The sequence below is a fragment of the Oncorhynchus clarkii genome, chromosome 19 (genome assembly GCF_045791955.1).
Source record: "Oncorhynchus clarkii lewisi isolate Uvic-CL-2024 chromosome 19, UVic_Ocla_1.0, whole genome shotgun sequence".
Taxonomy (NCBI): domain Eukaryota; kingdom Metazoa; phylum Chordata; class Actinopteri; order Salmoniformes; family Salmonidae; genus Oncorhynchus; species Oncorhynchus clarkii.
This window is the reverse complement of record NC_092165.1, coordinates 15,900,118-15,917,787: the sequence shown is the minus strand read 5'-3', so window position 1 is coordinate 15,917,787 and position 17,670 is coordinate 15,900,118. Positions and strand designations below refer to the sequence as shown.

Genomic DNA, 17,670 nt, shown 5'->3' with positions numbered 1-17,670 from the left:
CTTCTTGAGTATGATACTACAAGCTTGGCACACCTGTATTGGGGACGTTTCTCCCATTTTTCTCTGCAGATCCTCTCAACCTCTGTCAGGTTGGATGGGGAGCGTCGCTGCACAGCTATTTTCTGGTCTCACCAGAGATGTTTGATCAGGTTCAAGTCCGGGCTCTGGCTGGGCCACTCAAGGACATTTAGAGACTTGTCCCAAATCCACTCCTGCGTTGTCTTGGCAGTGTGCTTAGGGTCGTTGTCCTTTTGGAAGGTGAACCTTCACCCCAGTCTGAGGTCCTGAGTGCTCTGAAGCAGGTTTTCATCAAGGATCTCTCTGTACTTCGCTCCGTTCATCTTTCCCTCGATCATGACTAGTCTCCCAGTCCCTGACGCAGAAAAAAGGCTCTCTTGGTAGGCTCTCAGTTTCCGGCCGTACCCAGTCTTCAGTCTCTGGCCCTAGTTGCAGGTTCACACTGTTCTGACTTAGGTTCCTGGACTCCTGTCTTAGTGCTAGGTCCCCAGTCCTCTGCTGTTCTAGGTCCACAGCCTCCTGCACTAGTAACCCCTAAGTTTGCTGCTCTTTCAGGCCCTAGGCACCCTACATTGCTAAGCCCAACGTTTGCTTTGCAGTCAGGTTTTCAGTCTCCCTGCCTTATTAGGTGTGCAGCTTCCTATCCAGCCAGGCTTAGAGCCCCCCTGCCATGCTAGGCCCTAAGTTAACTGCCCCATTGCAGGTCTGCAGTCTCCTACCCTGCTTAGATTTCAGCCACCTGCCTGAGTTGGTAGACAGTTGCCTAGCCCACCAGGCTGAAGGTGCCCGCATGCTTCCCACTCGAAACAGTTCGATAGAGTTTGTGAATTATGACATTTGGTGACATTTTTGTTAGTTTTGGACATCAGTGAGTGTTTTTTTCGGCTGTTCGGGCACACATTTTTTCTGGAGGCAAGCAGAAGTTCGGAGCCGAAGTCTACGCACCTTCATCAGTGATTGGTCAACAGTAGGGATTCTTCAATAAAGGTCTGTTGTAGTTCAACGAGAGACAACTCGTTTTCGTCGAAAAATACTGCATCCAACATCTTAGACGTAAAACTGCGCGACTAAGATCGGTAAAAACGTCAAAATTAATGACCGATGTCTTGAGTTATCTTATATTAATTCTGACTATTTTGAGGAACTGTATTCTGGCTACAGCATTTCAAAATGGACAAACATTACTTTTGCTGCTTTTTTCTCATTTTTCAAGCGAATGTATTTTAAAGCCTAACTGAAACATGCTGACACCTTTAGAGCCCCCTGCTATGCTATGTTCGCTGCCCTATTGGTGTTTTTAGTTGTAGACAGACGACAAGTTTGGCTGTTGACCAAGTTTTCAGAGTTTCTTCTAGAAGTGTTCATCTGAAATAAACCACATTATCACTTATGGTGTAAATGTATGTGCAACTGTGTGGTGGTGACCAAGGGCCAGATTCAGATTTATGTAATGTACACCTTTTTCTTACGCATTTCTCAGTAGTTGGTAGACGTACCTTATGCAGGTGAGTAACAGGCTTTGCAGGCGTGGTTCCCTTGCGCGGGCTGAATCAATTTAATTCAACCGCAGAAATCCCTCCAACTGGCTGGCCAACAGATTTTCTTGTGGGGTTTTCAATCAATCGTGTTTTCAGGACATTTATCTACAGTCATCCCTTTAAATTTGGTGTACTTTTAATAATTTGAATTTTTTTGACAGACTCATTAGAATATATGGAGAGAATGGTTCAGAATATTAGGGATCAATGAAAGAAAGCAATTTAAATACATGCATATTCGTCTCTTTTTCAGCACCAATTGTTAGATTTAAAAATATATAATCTTGTAGAATATTTAGGGTTAGGAAAGTATTTATGAATCATACATAAACAGGTTTGGAGAGCCTATTACGCACAAAAAATATTGGTGAATCAAAAATATTGGTTTGATTCGTTATGAAAATTGCCAAATTAAATGGTTTATTCCATGAAATATTGGAAGGTGAAACATGTGTGCAACAGGAGTTCAACAATAGTCCTATAAATCTTCCCTAATCACGGAACTGCGTTCCATGATTCAAATAGGCTACGTGTCCCAAATTATTGCGCAATTTGTAATACGTTAGCCTAATACAATCCACTATTGCTAGCGACCCCCAGGAACAACCACACAGACATGGCAGAGGAATGAAAGCTAAACTAACAATGTAATGAAATTATGCCTACAAAATCAAGCCATAGGCCTACAATTAAAAGTCAGAATAACGACACAGCGATTTATACTACACTGTGGAAAAGTTGAAATACCGGTCATGTTGACATGCTTTTCAGTTAGCTGAAATATGACTGCTTTCACATTTATCTCCTGCGATCATTAGGTAAAATAGATCTTAAACGATTGTAATTTATATTTACAATCCAAACGGATTATTCATTTACCTAGGTGTTATCAATAGCTCTTATCAATTTGTAACTGACAGTGCATGGAGAATGGTGTAATTTCTATCAGAAAAAATTAAGTAGATGCTTTTTTCACTTGGAAGCGGAAGGTGTGCTCGACCTAATTCGTAGTTTCCTCGTGCATAAAGGTGGCGGAATTATGCGGGAATCAAGTCAAGGTCAGAATATGGCATCTGCTGACACACCTCCGCCACACCTTCATTCCTTTGAAACGAATAGCATTGATATGGACACATCTGCCTGGTTCTTACCGGACCGCCTGTGGTCAGACCTAAGTCAACTCGGCATTTAAGTCACTAGCGGATGAGGGTTCAGACGGCGTCAGCTAGCCGTTTTACAATACTTACTGAATATACCTACACACAGCCACACACAAACACCTACTGTACACGTCAAACTAGTTTAGTCAGGTTTGACCAATAATGACATTTGACTTATCATAACTGACTTGTTTTTACCCACATGATATTTATGTCCACCATGATGGGTTTAACAATGAAGTCATTCTGTAACTACAGTACAGGACTCATGTAGTGGGGATGGGTAAACACTCCATATTGAAAGTGTGTTTATTATCTGTGCCTACCTACCTGAGGGAGTGTGTGTCTGTGTCACATGTCTCTTCCAGGAGGAGGAGGTGCTGCTGGTGAAGGAGGAGGGGTGTGAGGAGGGTCTGGGGGAAATGCACAGGCCCATGTGTAGAGTATAGTGACATGTAATGTAGTACTAGTTAGTTTGTAGTTAATTCTGTTGGTTTAGGATGTAGTAGAGAACTGGATGAGGAGAACTGAGGGAAGAATGAGTATGATGAGACAGAGTAGATGATATGGTGATGGTTGGTGTGGTGGTGTCTGTAAAAATGCTTCACTGATGAAAAGTGACAACTTTGTCCTGTTTGATACTGGTGTTTTATAGTGAGATAATGATAGTATCTTAATTCATGTTTACTTGACATGAAGTAGTGAAGCTGTGTGTAATGTAACGTAAAACATTTTCCAAAGTATTTTAACATTCATTTTACCAAAGGGAGGATACCAGATTTACAGAAAAGGCAGTGTTACCATGATGAGAAAAGTCATTCTACTTGTCACATATCGTTTTGTGCAATAAATGTGATTTGTTTTAATTAAATACGAAATTAACACTGTCCTGACTGACTTGGTTATTTTTGTATCATTGCAGGGACGGAGTTTGAACATAAAAATTCAATCCAATGGCTCCATATTGTTAGGTACTTCAATCAGTGTTAGAGATGGGCTTGACTGGTTAACATTTTATAATGTCATGTTTGTGTACAGTAAAGAGTTTCTTATATAAACCTTTATGCTTTTCTGTACCATCTTTGTTTGCAGACTGCAGTCCTTGAAGACCTGATGATATCCAGTGTTACTGGTGGGAGAGACTGGACCACTGAGGTGGCTGGTCACAAACCCTGGCCCCGTCTCAGAACCCTGGATCAGGAGCCATCGCTCTTCCTTCCCGAGTCGGAACCAGGACCCAACCGCAAGGGACAGAGACTCCACCACAACCACTACATAGAACACAACCAGTGGACAGGTGGTCATCAGAGAGACTCCAGTCAGGGATCCAGTCTGCAGCCCAGACCCTTCTCTTCACAGTCTCAGTGCAGGGATGAAGCAGGACTTGTGGCTGATAGACCATCTTGTTCCTATGATACAAACACCACAGTATCCATGCTGAACAGAGCAGGTCACCCTGGGATTCAACCTTCACAGGGAGTGGCGGGAGACCCCTCTAGTGGTAGTCTTCTCTTTCAGGGTCCCGTCTAATGCCTACTGAAAGGGTTCATAGAAGGGACCTGGGTCTAACCTTCCTCAGCTGCCTCAAGGAGTCCCTTCATGTGCAAACTATGTTACAAGAGCTTCTCCTTCCCAAGTAACCTTATAGACATAGGAGTGTCCACAACGGGAAGAAATCGTAGCAGTGTGAGATGTGCGCAGGGGATATCTGGGAACCATTCTTTAGCTGTTATATTATAGTTATGTTAAGTGTATTGGGGTAACGCTTTGTTAACTTGTCATTTGTAAAAAACTGTTTTTAGAGAGATGGTAAACATAGGCTATAACAAGTAAGTAGCCTTGCATGAACCTTAGCTCATCTCCTATTTCTGTAGTGTGAGGCAGCTTGACGTACAAGTACACCCCCTGGACAAGACGCAGTCTATTGCAGGGCCTTAGCCTTAATCTAGCTCCTTAATGCTGAGTGCCAAGCCTAGACTCATCAGGGCCCATTTTTACAGTCTTTGGTATGACTCGGCCAGGGATTGAACTCAACCTTCCAATCTCAGGGCAGACACTAACCACAAGGCCACTGAGTTGGTCAGACTATAACAAGGACTATTGAATATTTACCTTACTGAGGTAAAGTCATGCTATTTTCTACTCTATTCTTGCTAACACACTGCTCTTCATAAACACGTCAGCTCTCAACTTAAAAAAATACTGATCATAGGATATTTGATGTGTAATGTAATAAGCAGTACCGTATTTCAAAGAATAGCACGCATACATTTTTCATCTAATTATACCATTCCACCTATGACGCACACCAATAAGATCCTTTCTCTTAAGTAAACGGAAGCGAACAAGGACCAAGAACGATTTCGATGTTAGCGTTTTTATTGTTATCTAGACGTTTATTAACACCCTGAAACTCAAAATATGATTAATTTAACTGCACAACATCACATACTTACCTCAGGCCGTCTTTAATTCGCGCTGGGAGACTTGGTTGATATATGTTATCTAGGTAACGCTAGCTAGCTGCTAACAATGGCTAACCATATGGTTTTTCACACTCAAATAGCCTCCATCATGGAGGAGCTAGCAAATACAGCCGTGGCAGATATATGTAAACTCGTAGACGACGACTATGCAGTATTTCGTTTGGAAATAACTCAAAGCCAGAAAGAAAACAGAGGACTGCGGAGGAAACTACAGCTACTGGAACTGAAGGTGGCACGGGAGCGCGCAGAGAGGACAATGCGAGAGCGCGTTCTCGCCAGTCGATCTAGTAGTGTCAACATCCTGGACCGATACAGAGGAATGACAAGAGGTACATTCTACATTCTATTCTGTCGCCCCGTTCCCCTCTGCGCATGTGTTCAGATGTGTTACAGAATTGGGTCTTTGTCAGTTTTTGGATAGTATACCCTACTTCCCCTGATTACTTGGCTATCTTGCACATATATATATTTTTAACCAGCCATGTCAATTAAGTGCAAATTATTCTTGCAAAAATATTCTTTACCGAATTTCCAATTGTCATACTCAAAAAAAAATTAAGTGATGCATGGAACATAGTCAATCAATAAATTGTGTATCAACAAGTTATGAGAAGTGTTACCTTACATCCAGGGCCAGATTACTGAATAGGCACTCAAGAGTTCAATTTTCATTTCATCTGACCAGGGCACCGGTTCCAATCCAAGTGCCAATGCCATTTAGCAAACTTACATTTGTTGGTAGTCAGATTAATCAGGCTGCAATACACAATTTATTGGTATATACAGTTTGAAAATAATAGGGATGGGCATTGACATTTTTCGACTGTTGGAGTACTTGCATGCTTTCTTTCTGAGTAAAAATGGAAAAAATATGTGCATTTATCTATATGCCAACAGAGTGCAACAATGCCTAATTTATCAAACCGTTACAAATAAAATCCTAATTGCTAAATTGCCCTGTATATATTCAGTCATTTAAAAAGCAAGCACCATTTAAGATTCATTTATTGACATCGTAATATCAACTGCTAGTAACTGGATTGTTCACAATCCTCCTCTGATTCAGAATATACCATTTTCATTGTCCTGACATAGCTATTGAAGATGAAAAACGAATATCCCCCCCAATTTTTTTTTTACCTTGGTGCCAAACTGAACCATATACCCACCAGCTCTCTAAAAAGTTGGGTAAACAATACTTTCCTGTCTATATTTTGTCTGCCAGAGTAAGTTTAAATGTATAGTACGTTTTAAATTTAAATTTTAAATTTGCAGGCATTAGTTTCAGGCTGTATATCCCAATTCATTGTGTATTACAGCCTTATTAATCAGAATCATTTGTTGGATAACATGAAATAGAGCTCTATGGCCACGCACACCAATGGTGGGTTTGTCTTCGAAATGAGAATGCATGAGCAGAAAATAACCTCACACCTTACTGTAAAATATAGTGGTGGATCTTTGGTCCTGGGGCCCTTTAAGGTCAACGGCATCATGAACTTTACCCAGTTGCAGGTGTAACGGATGTGAAACGGCTAGCTTAGTTAACGGTGGTGCGAGCTAAATAGCCTTTCAATAGGTGACGTCACTTGCTCTGAGACCTTGAAGTTGCTCTGCAAGGGCCGCGGCTTTTGTGGAGCGATGGGTAACGATGCTTCGTGGGTGACTGTTGTTGATGTGTGCAGAGGGTCCCTGGTTCGCGCCCGGGTATGGGCGAGGGGACGGTCTAAAGTTATACAGTGATGCTGTTGACCCGGATCACTGTTTGCTGCGGAAAAGGAGGAGGTCAAAAGTGTAACGGATGTAACTGCTAGCGGTAGTGCGAGCTAAATAGCGTTTCAGTCGGTGACGTCACTTGCTCTGAGACCTTGCTCTGCAAGGGCAGCGGCCTTTGTGGAGCGATTGGTAACGATGCGTGTCAGTTGTTGATGTGTTGTTGATGTGTGCAACAACTGTGGTTCGAGCCCGGGGGCGAGGGGACGGTTTATAAAGTTATACTGTTACACAAGCAGTGTCAATAGTGTACAATATACCGTTGATCATTGACAGTACCTCACCACCTCTTTCTCTCAGGACTTCTCACTGGAGGCCACAGGAGCTTTGGGAAGCCAGCAGGTCACAACGTGTGGAGAGACCAACCAATCACCGTTAATGAGGGGAGTGGAACCTCAACCCAGCAAGTTATCGTGATAGAGGTTAGTGTAACATGAAAAATGACAGTACATAAAATGTGGCCCATTAATTAATTAAGGCTTGAATGTTAAATGACGAGACAGAGGCATTGATGCGAGTAACCAGTCTTGTTCAGTACATCAGAACACATCCGGGTATCTCAAGCACCCCGGTAAAACACAAGAGTTGCAGTAATGAACATTTACCAACATGGCATCTTACTTTTATAACATCTTCCATTTAATAAAATAGTAACAATTTCCAACATGAACAGTTTAGTATTATTTGTTTTATTTTTTTCCGCAGGTAACAACACATTTTGATATTCTCTTCACTTTTATCTGTCTGTCAACAATCCCTGATGGGAAACCTACAGATTAAGTATTTTGTCATGCGACCCCTTTGGCCATCAGGGTTCTGAGTAGGTGCTGGCTCAGCAATCCGAAGGTCAACCCTGTTACGGTACTGGAGCCATGTGTGGTGCCACTTTCTGTACACAGGATCCGAGTCTCCAGAGGCCTGTCCGGTCCCCTGGTAGGGGCTTCATTCGCACCGTTTCACCCACCCTGAGCTCAGGTAAGTCTTTTGCTGATTTGTCGTAGATGAACTTGGAGACCTGTCTTCTGTGACGTAGCTTCACCAGCACGTCTGTCACCACACATGGCTCTAGGAGAGTGCTGGCTACTGGCAGAACTGCTTTTAAGCGCTGTGCCATGAGGCGCTGTGCCGGGCTGCTATCCATGCCTTCTGTCGGGGTATTGCGCCACTGCAGGATTGCTTTCCAGGCATCTTTGCCCTCTCGCAGAGCCTTTTTGCAGAGGTTCTTTACGATTTTTACTGCGGACTCCGCCTTCCCATTAGCCTTTGGGTGTCGTGGTGATGAAGTGACGTGCTCGAATTCCCATCCTGCAGCAAATTTTCGGAACTCAACTCCGGAGAATTGGGGTCCATTGTCTGAAATTACCCTATCTGGCTGGCCATAGCGGGCAAACTGAGCCTTGCAGCGTTTGATCGTTGTCTCTGCTGAGAGGTCGGGGAGGAGGTCGATCTCCCAAAAGTCTGAGTAATGATCGACTACCAGCAGAAAGTCTTTGCCACTGTGCTGGAAGAGATCTAGACTTACTATCTGCCAGGGGCGCATCGGTAGCTCGTGGGACATCATCGTCTCTCTCTGTTGCTCAATGGCATATTCATGCAGATTGTGCATTTACTGACATAGTCTTTGATTTCACTCTGCATTCCTGGCCAATACAGTGTGTCACGTGCTTGTCTGTAACAGGCCTCACCTCCTATGTGACTTGAGTGCACGCGTGCCAACATCTCAGGGCGCAGAGACCGGGGAATAACGACTCTCTGACTCTTGAATATTACTCCGTTTTGAACACTGAGCTCCTCTTTGACTGGCCAATATTCTCTGACGGCTAAAGCAGTTTCTTCCCTGCAGTCGGGCCAGCCCATCAGAATCACAGACCTCAATGCCTGGAGTTGCTCGTCCCTGTCTGTGTGCTGTCTGATTTGTATAAGGCGCTGGTCCGTAACATTGAGGTAGTCAGCCTGGTTGATGTGTTCAACATCCACTTGCTCTGTTTGTAAGCTGCACACTGCATGTTGTTCATGCATGGAGCGTGTGTGAGTGCCTGATGCAGTAGCCCTGCTGAGCGTGTCACTCACATACATCTCTGGCCCTGGCTTATACACCACCTTGAGGTTGTAGTTTTGTAGGGCCAGTAGCATGCTCTGCAGTTGTTTTGGGGCATTCAGGAGAGGCTTGCTGAATATAGCAATAAGGGGCTTGTGATCTGTCTCTGCAGTAATATTGTCGCGCCCGTACAGGTAGTGGTGGAAGCGTTGGCATGCAAACACAATGCTGAGGCACTCCTTCTCTATCTGGGCATAGTTCTGCTCTGTTGGTGTGAGTGCCCTAGAGGCGAATGCCACAGGCTGGCCCTCCTGCATGAGGCAACAGCCAAGTCCATACTGGCTTGAGTCACTCTGAATCGTGACAGGTTTTGACACATTGTAGTATCGCAGTACAGGTGTCTGGGTGACCAGTTGTTTTATTTCCCTCACCGCTGCGTCATGTTTTGGGAGCCAATGCCAGATGGTGTCCTTGTTCATGAGCCTCCTCAGTGGCTCACACACTTCAGAGAGCCGCGGTAGGAATTTGGCCAGGTAGGTGACGAAGGACAAGATGTGCCCATGAAAGCGGACCTCTGGCACTTTAAACTGAAGCTTTTTTATGCTTAGCCTTAGCTTGATCTGTCTGCATCTGACCATCAGGGCCAGCAGCTTGGCGTCATGGTCACATTCTGCCTCCTCATCACTGTCCCCACAGCCCACTACGAGGAGGTCATCTGCTATGGGTTCCACGCCACTGAGTCCCATCAACAGCTCATGCTGTTTCCACTGATACACCTCTGGAGCCACGGAGACACCAAACGGAAGCTTCAACCACCTCTTCCTGCCCCAGGGTGTCCAAAAGGTGGTCATGTAGCTGCCGGGCTCGTCGAGCTTGCACTGCAGGAAGGCATCTCTGGCATCCACGAGTGTGAAGACTCTGGCCTTTGGGCGCTTGTAAAGAACATCCTCCAACGTGGGCATAATGTAATGTGAATGTCGCAGAGCCCGGTTGAGGTGTTTAAGGATCAATGCATATCCGTAGCTTGTCTAGTTTCTTGACGATAACCATATTACTTATCCAGTCTGTAGGCTCGGTGACGGATATGATGTGGCCATCTGCTTCGTATTTGTCAAGCTGAGCCTTCGTAGCTGCTTTCATGGCCACTGGTACATTGCGGGGTGCACACTGGACAGGCTGGATTGCTGCTTCCAACTCAAAGTGGACTTCCCCGGGAACTGACTCAACCGGTGCGTTGAAGACATCATGGTACTTTGCTTAGGAGTGTCTCCTTGCTCAGGGGCCCAGCCTGGACTTTGTCTATAATGTTAAGATCAGCTGGGATGGTGAAGTTAATATGCCCAAGGCGCTCGCATGTAGAAGCTGACAGTAATGGCTGTTGACTAGCCTCAACTATTTCAAACTCAAGGGTGTATTTCTGGCCTTGAAAAAGGTCATGTCTCGTTTTGTTTTGAATTTTCTCAATGGCAATATTAATCTGATCATTCTTGTAGCCCCTCTCCTTGAACTTCCTTTGCGTCTCAGCCATATTTCTGTCGAAATCTGATTGTTTTTTGCAAATGATTTTGATTCGACAGAATTGGCTGTAGGGCAAACTATTTTTCAAGGGAAGTGGGTGACAACTATCAGCCCTCAACAAACTGTTACGATCAGTAGGTTCTTTGCTTAATAAAGGGTTATATTTTGTGCCTACAACCCAGTGCAACGATTTTGATGTTAAGGTAGACATGTTTAAGTTTTTTAGAAATATCCGCTTAAGGGAATACTTTAGCTCCCCTAATTCTGACACTTCTATTGAACCAGTAGGTTGCTCTCCTGCACATACTCCGACTCCTTTTAGAAGCAAGAGTTATTTTATACCTCCAGCCAAACGCAATCACTCGCTCGAGACATATTGCAGACTTGTGGAAAATGATGTTGGAAATCTCCTTAAGAATAATAAACAGGGGTCCAAATCTTTCCATAATTTACCTAAGGATGAAAAACAAGCTTTGCTTGATTTACAATCCGATACGTCAGTCCTTATTCGTCCTGCTGATAAGGGTGGGTCAGTTGTACTCATGGATAGGACAGTTTATGTACATGAGTGTCATAGACAGCTGCTTGACAACACCTTTTACAAGAAACTCAGAAGTGACCCCACTTCCCAATTTCAGAACACTATCTTTACTGTCCTAGATGGGTATTTAAGTTCTGGTAGATAACCAAAAAATAGCATGATTTCAACACCCTAAAATTGCCACTTTCTACACTTTGCCGAAATTACACAAGAATGTTACACAACCTCCAGGGCGCCCTATTGTAGCGGGCATTGATGCAGTAACGGCCCCTCTATCTACTTTTGTTGACTTTTTTATTAGACCACTCGCAGAACAGCTCCCCTACTTTATAAAGGACACCAGCAGTATGATCTCTATCATTGAATCTATTGATCCTCTCCCTGAGAATACCTTGTTAGTTACTTTTGATGTTGAGTTGTTATACACAAATATTCCACACGAGGACGGCATTGAAGCTATGGAACATTTTCTTCTGCAACGTGACCCTAATGAACTTCCTTCCAGTGCCTGCATTATAACATTGGCTGAAATAGTACTCACACATAACTATTTCATGTTTCTAAATGATTTCTTTATTCAGACGAAAGGTACTGCTATGGGATCCCCCATGGCTCCTAACTATGCTAATTTGTATGTGGGTTACATGGAGAAACAGTCTATTTTCAACCTCTCAAAAATGTTTTCTTGTCTCACATCATTATTTGGAAACGGTATATTGATGATATTTTTGTTCTATGGAGGGGTGATGCAAAACAGCTCCAGGCGTTCCATGCTTTTCTTAACTCCTGTTCTGAGCATCTGAGATTTACTATGCTATCTGACACACGTCAAATCAGTTTTTTTGATCTTCTGATCTTGTGTGAAGATAATGTTCTATACAATTTACAGGAAACCTACTGATCGTAACAGTTTGTTGAGGGCTGATAGTTGTCACCCACTTCTCTTGAAAAATAGTTTGCCCTACAGCCAATTCTGTCGAATGAAAAGAATTTGCAAAAAACAATCAGATTTCGACAGAAATATGGCTGAGACGCAAAGAAAGTTCAAGGAGAGGGGCTACAAGAATGATCCGATTAATATTGCCATTGAGAAAATTCAAAACAAAACGAAACATGACCTTTTTCAAGGTCAGTCTCGCAAAAACACGCATTATTGTGTTCTAACTACCCGCTATTCAAAGTGCTCTGAACAAATTAAGGGAATTGTTCACAAACATTGGCACGTCCTAAAATGCGATGATCGTCTCGGTAATGTGTTTTCGGACCTTCCCTTTGTCGTATTCTCGCGGGGCAGAAATCTCAGAGACCAATTGGTACACTGATTTACCACCCCAAGATATTTCTGAACAACGTCTATTTGCGTCCCTACTGGATGGAAATTACAAATGTAATGGCTGTGCTCAATGCAATGGCACTTATAAATGTACATCCTTCAAACACCCACAAACAGGGAAATCGATCCCAATCAAAGGTGTTATTACGTGCTCCACTAAGGCAGTTATTTATCTTATAACTTGTCCTTGTGGTAAAAATTATGTAGGTAAAACAAAGCGCGAATTAAAAGTAAGTATCTCAGAGCATCGTAGCACCATTAGGTGTAAAAACTTTACTTACATGCCTTTTGCACACAATGTATATAGACTCTTTTTTTTCTTCTTCTCTTTCTACTGTGTTATTGACTTGTTAATTGTTTACTCCATGTGTAACTCTGTGTTGTCTGTTCACACTGCTATGCTTTATCTTGGCCAGGTCGCAGTTGCAAATGAGAACTTGTTCTCAACTAGCCTACCTGGTTAAATAAAGGTGAAATAAAAAAAATAAAAAAATAAAAAATCCAGTTGCGGCCCACTTCTTGGAGGCAGGCCACTCGATTTCGTCTCTGCGTTATATTGGCATCGAACATGTCACCCTCCCTAGGAGAAGGGGTGACCTTGATAATTTATTGTTAAAACGAGAGGCTGCCTGGATCTTTCACTTAAAGACCCTTGCGCCCTTCGGTCTCAACGTAGACTTTGACCTGAAGCAATTCTTGTGATTATTGTGACTTTGCCATTGTAATTGTTTGTAAGCTTGTGTAGTCATATCTGTCTATGATCGTAAGCTATCCATTTGTTGTTTGTATGCTGTTCTTTGTATGACATTTTAATATGTGAGAATTAACCAATGATATTAGGCCACTCTTGGCCATGATTACAGACACCTGTGTCTTTTGACGCTACATAAACGAGTCATCCCGCAGTGTTTGTGATTATACCCTGATGAAGACAGCTTGGCTGTTGAAACGTTGGTAATTAAATTTTTGCATCTGAGCTCCTAGAGTGTGCGTTTCTTTTTCTTCTAGATCATCCTTATTTATCTACCATAGGGGAGCTTGTGAGACTTCTCTATGCCATTGTTATCCAATTCAACTCATGTACCAATAATAACCTCCCTTGTTGTGTCAGTCTGCAGATGTAGAGGCTAGAGGTCCTGAGGTCAAGCAGGAGAGGTCTGAAGGAGAGGACCCACAACACAGAAGAGACATCGAGATTGGGACGCCCCCTGTAGCCACGGAGAACCGCACTGCTACGCCCCAACCCAGGACCTGCCGCAGCATCACGGAGGTCAGTAGAACGCAGAACACTGTCTTCAAGTCAGAGACAGACAGACACTTTAACACAAAGGCTCTTGCACAAAGGATCTGACCAGAGATCAGACCTAGAGAGACTGGAGCTGGGGCCACTGGACTGTCCTCCTGCTCCCGACTCAGAGTAACCCGATTCAATCCCATTTCGACCCTGGCAACATGCCCTTGGGTTTAGAGACACAGACTGACCTGTCTAGAGAGGACTGGAACCAGTACAGTAGTAGTGTATAGGATCCAAACAGGGATGAAATCCTTCAGCTGTACCCAGTATGCACTTTACCCAAGCTGGACACCAGAAGAGGCACCAGGTGGTCCACACCGGGGAGAAATCCTACAGCTGCCTCCAGTGTGAGAAGAGGTTCTCCCACCAGGACCAGCTAAAAATATTCCTAGGTCCACACAGGAGCAGAAAAACCATTCCACTCTATAACATGAACCACGTTTACATTCACAGATTTTGTGCAAGTAAAGTCATACCGAGAAAAAAAAATCATGGCAGCTGTGATGGAAACAGGAAGTTTCGGTACAATTTTCTAAATGCCGACAGAATTTGTTTGTTCGACATGGGATCTTTTTGCGTCTGTAAAATTCATTATGAGAGAATGGGCGGTGGAAACGCCTTTATGCGCAAATGTTGATATAAAAGCCATCATATCGAAGTAAACTTGGAGTCACGCGATGACATGGTGTGTGGTCCTCCCACTACGACTAGGCTCGTTTATTAGGCTCCCGAGGGTGGTGAAAGTGCACGGTGATCTTGATGCTCATTTTCAAAGAAATATCAAGGCTTGACTTACTAAATATTCTTGCTCTTTTCCATAATAATATCATGACGTAGACTAGCCTACCCGTACTGTATCTGCGAGCTGTTGGCTAGAGCCCACGTGCCAAGACCAGATTAGGCACATTTGATATTTAACGCAACAGTCCGTAGAGTTGAAAATGCGATGGAAACACATTGAACGTAATATTTTTATTCTGTACGTGAGAACGTAAGCGAAAAAGTACATTTCGTGTGCGCTACGTCATCACGCAATTATTTTTTTTATCTGCATCAAGTCAGTTTGGTGGAAACACCACTGTTGGGAAAATGTGCACGTTTTCTTTCAAATCTGGCGTCAATTGAATGGATACCGAGCTATAGAAAGTAACCATTCCACTCGATAGCTTCTAACGTTTAGATCAAACCCAGCATCAAAGACTGATGAATGTTCATTGTTGTCAGCAGAAAAAAAATCCAGATACATTTGGAATAACGAGAGTAACATATTTCAGTGTTGAATATTCCTGGGTAGAATATTGCATCCAGACATTCTGTGATTTTTTTTTAATATATATATATATATATATATATTAGTGTAGGATATATGATGTGTTTCATTATTTCCATTCAACTACTTTAATTATATATACTGTATATAAGGCATATTCAATGGGGTCCTAAATTATGGAAACTTGATAAAGATGAACAATTTTTTTTGTTTAGTATTTTCCCTGATCTTTATCAAGGGTGCCAATAATTTTGCGGTTACATTTGCATGTACAGGAATTTGTGAAATCGTATGAGACTCAAACATAGTGGGGATGGGTAAACACTCCATATTGAAAGTGTTTATCTGTGTACGTACCTGAGGGAATGTATGTCTGTGTAATCTGTATCACCTGTCTCTTCCAGGAGGAGGGTCCAGACGTGCTGCTGGTGAAGGAGGAGGGGTGTGAGGAGGGTCTGGGGAACCTTGAGGGTCCCATGATCACGGAGGACAACCAGACTACACCTCTTGAACCCACAGAGAAACCAGCTGAGCAGCACAGGACCACACACAGTCTCACTGAGGTGAGCCCACTGAACTACTGTCTGAATGGTATTAGGTCAGGGTCCGTATCCTCAAAGTAAAACTGCTGATCTAATATCATTTTATTCATTATGATCTAAAAGGCAAAACTGATCCTAGATCAGCACTCCTACTCTGAAAGGCTTTGTGGATACAGGCCCAGGTCTTGATTCGTTGTCTTAAGTGTGGGACCATGCCTTTTGAATGATCAAGCCATTAAAGAGTGTCAAGTAATCAAATTGACTAATGCGTTTGCATAGTACTCATAGCTATCCCTCATTGCCCAGTCAGAAGATGCTCCAAATCAGGGTGCTCATATCAGATTTCTGGATCCAACACCCTCTCACTCTGTATCTCTTACAGCCAGTAGACATGGAGGATGGGAAGCCTGATCTGCTGCTGGTCAAAGAGGAGACAATAGAAGACGGATCAGAGAGCATTGCTCTGCTCAGTGGACTAAAGATGGGGGAGCAAGGTAAGGGAGAAATACATATAGCCTACATACAGTAATAGATCTTCAATGGGAATAGTGATGCACCTGGCTATTATTTATTTTCTTCATTCATAAAATCAATATAACTTATGTTTAGTTACCGAAACACACACATTATAATGTATGAACTTCACCAGGTAATTGACTCAACTCTAGATATGGAGTTTTTTCACTGCCATGTTTGTAGTCTTTTTTTGCAGGTGGTTGGCTGGAGGCTAACAGAGGAGACTGGGCATCCATCTTAGATTTCCAGACCCAGACCGGTGCAGCCAAAGGCCCAGGGGATGATATCACTGAGCAGGACAGGACTAGAGGCAACATAGTGGAGGTCAGTGGATGGGACAGCATCTTCAACTCTGGGCTGGGGAACAACGCTGTTAACCACAACCAGAAACAGACTGTCGAACATAAAACAACAAACAAATTTAGTCTCCATGACAACAGACTGGCTGAGACCAGGGCGAGGCGTAGATTTGGTCTGCAGGGATGGGGAGGTGTCCGTATGCGACGGGAGAGAACAGCCATAGACTTGGCTAGTGATGCTCCATCCTGCTCCTATAGTTGTGATTCAGAGAGACTGATGGGGCCTCAGGTTAACCCCCTAACAGGTGCTGCCTTCAGTCTGCCTTCTATAGGATCTATCAACTGGAACATGGACCCTGTGACAACACAGACACTCCCTGGCCTTCATCCTCCTCACAATTTCCTAATGTTAAACCAGAACTCTGACAATGCCTCAACAAGCCCACTGACAAATGACAGTAGTAGAGACGTAATCAGTAAAGGTGGCAGGGCCAAAGAGAAGCGCTTCCCGTGCTCGTTCTGTGGGAAAGCCTTCAGTTTCCCCAAACAAGTGGAGCTCCACCAGAGGATGCACACGGGGGAGAAACCATTCAGCTGCCACCTGTGCCAGGCTAGTTTTTCTGACTCTTCCAACCTGAAGAGACACCAGAGAATGCACACAGGGGAGAAACCGTTCGGCTGCCACCTGTGCCAGGCTAGTTTCTCCCACTCGTTCAACCTGAAAAGGCACCAGAGGGTCCACACAGGAGAGAAATCCAACAGCTTCCCCAGTTTGGGAAGCAGTTCTCCCACCAGCACCAGCTGAAGATGTACCTGAAGGTCCACACGGGAGAGAGACCGTTCGCCTGCACACACTACGGGAAGAGGTTCTCAGAGAGGAGCAACCGCAGAATACACCAGCAGAAAATGCACACGGCCCATGTATAGAGTCTAGTGACATGTAGTAGTACTAGTTTGTTTGTAATTCTGTTGGTTTTGGGTGTAGTAGGGAACTGGATGAGGTGAACTGAGGAAAAAATTAGTATGATGAGGCAGAGTAGATGATATGGTGATGGTTGGTGTGATGGTGTCTGTAAAAATGCTTAATTGATGGGTCCAACCCTAACTGCTTGTCACTTTAGGTTGATACTGGTATTTTATAGTGAGATAATGAGTGCCTTAATTCACATTTACTTGACATAAAATAGTGAAGATGTGTAATGTTGAACCTTTTCCAAAGTATTTAAACATGTATTTTATTAAAGTGAGGTACCAGATTTACATTAAAGGTAAAGTGTTAGTGAAAAGTATCATGTATCATTTTGTGCAATATAAGTACTGTACTTCATGTTATGTGAGTGTATG

At 43.4% G+C, this 17,670-nt stretch overlaps 1 protein-coding gene, 1 long non-coding RNA gene and 1 pseudogene across 2 annotated transcripts; 2 read left to right on the top strand and 1 right to left on the bottom strand.

Moving 5' to 3' along the window:
* Positions 1–1,670: 1,670 nt before the first annotated feature.
* LOC139374842 (uncharacterized) lies at positions 1,671–5,411 on the bottom strand. The gene is made up of 2 exons (XR_011627735.1): positions 5,173–5,411; positions 1,671–4,125 (listed from the first exon to the last, which is right to left on the bottom strand). It is a non-coding gene; the product is annotated as an uncharacterized lncRNA (long non-coding RNA).
* Positions 5,249–13,778, top strand: LOC139374841 (uncharacterized). Its single transcript, XM_071115994.1, has 3 exons — positions 5,249–5,531; positions 7,276–7,397; positions 13,517–13,778. The coding sequence occupies exons 1-3, from the start codon at positions 5,249–5,251 to the stop codon at positions 13,754–13,756; spliced, it is 645 nt and encodes a 214-aa protein (XP_070972095.1). The 3' UTR covers positions 13,757–13,778.
* Positions 13,779–15,419: 1,641 nt separating this feature from the next.
* Positions 15,420–17,664, top strand: LOC139374840 (uncharacterized; annotated as a pseudogene).
* The last annotated feature ends 6 nt before the right edge of the window (positions 17,665–17,670 follow it).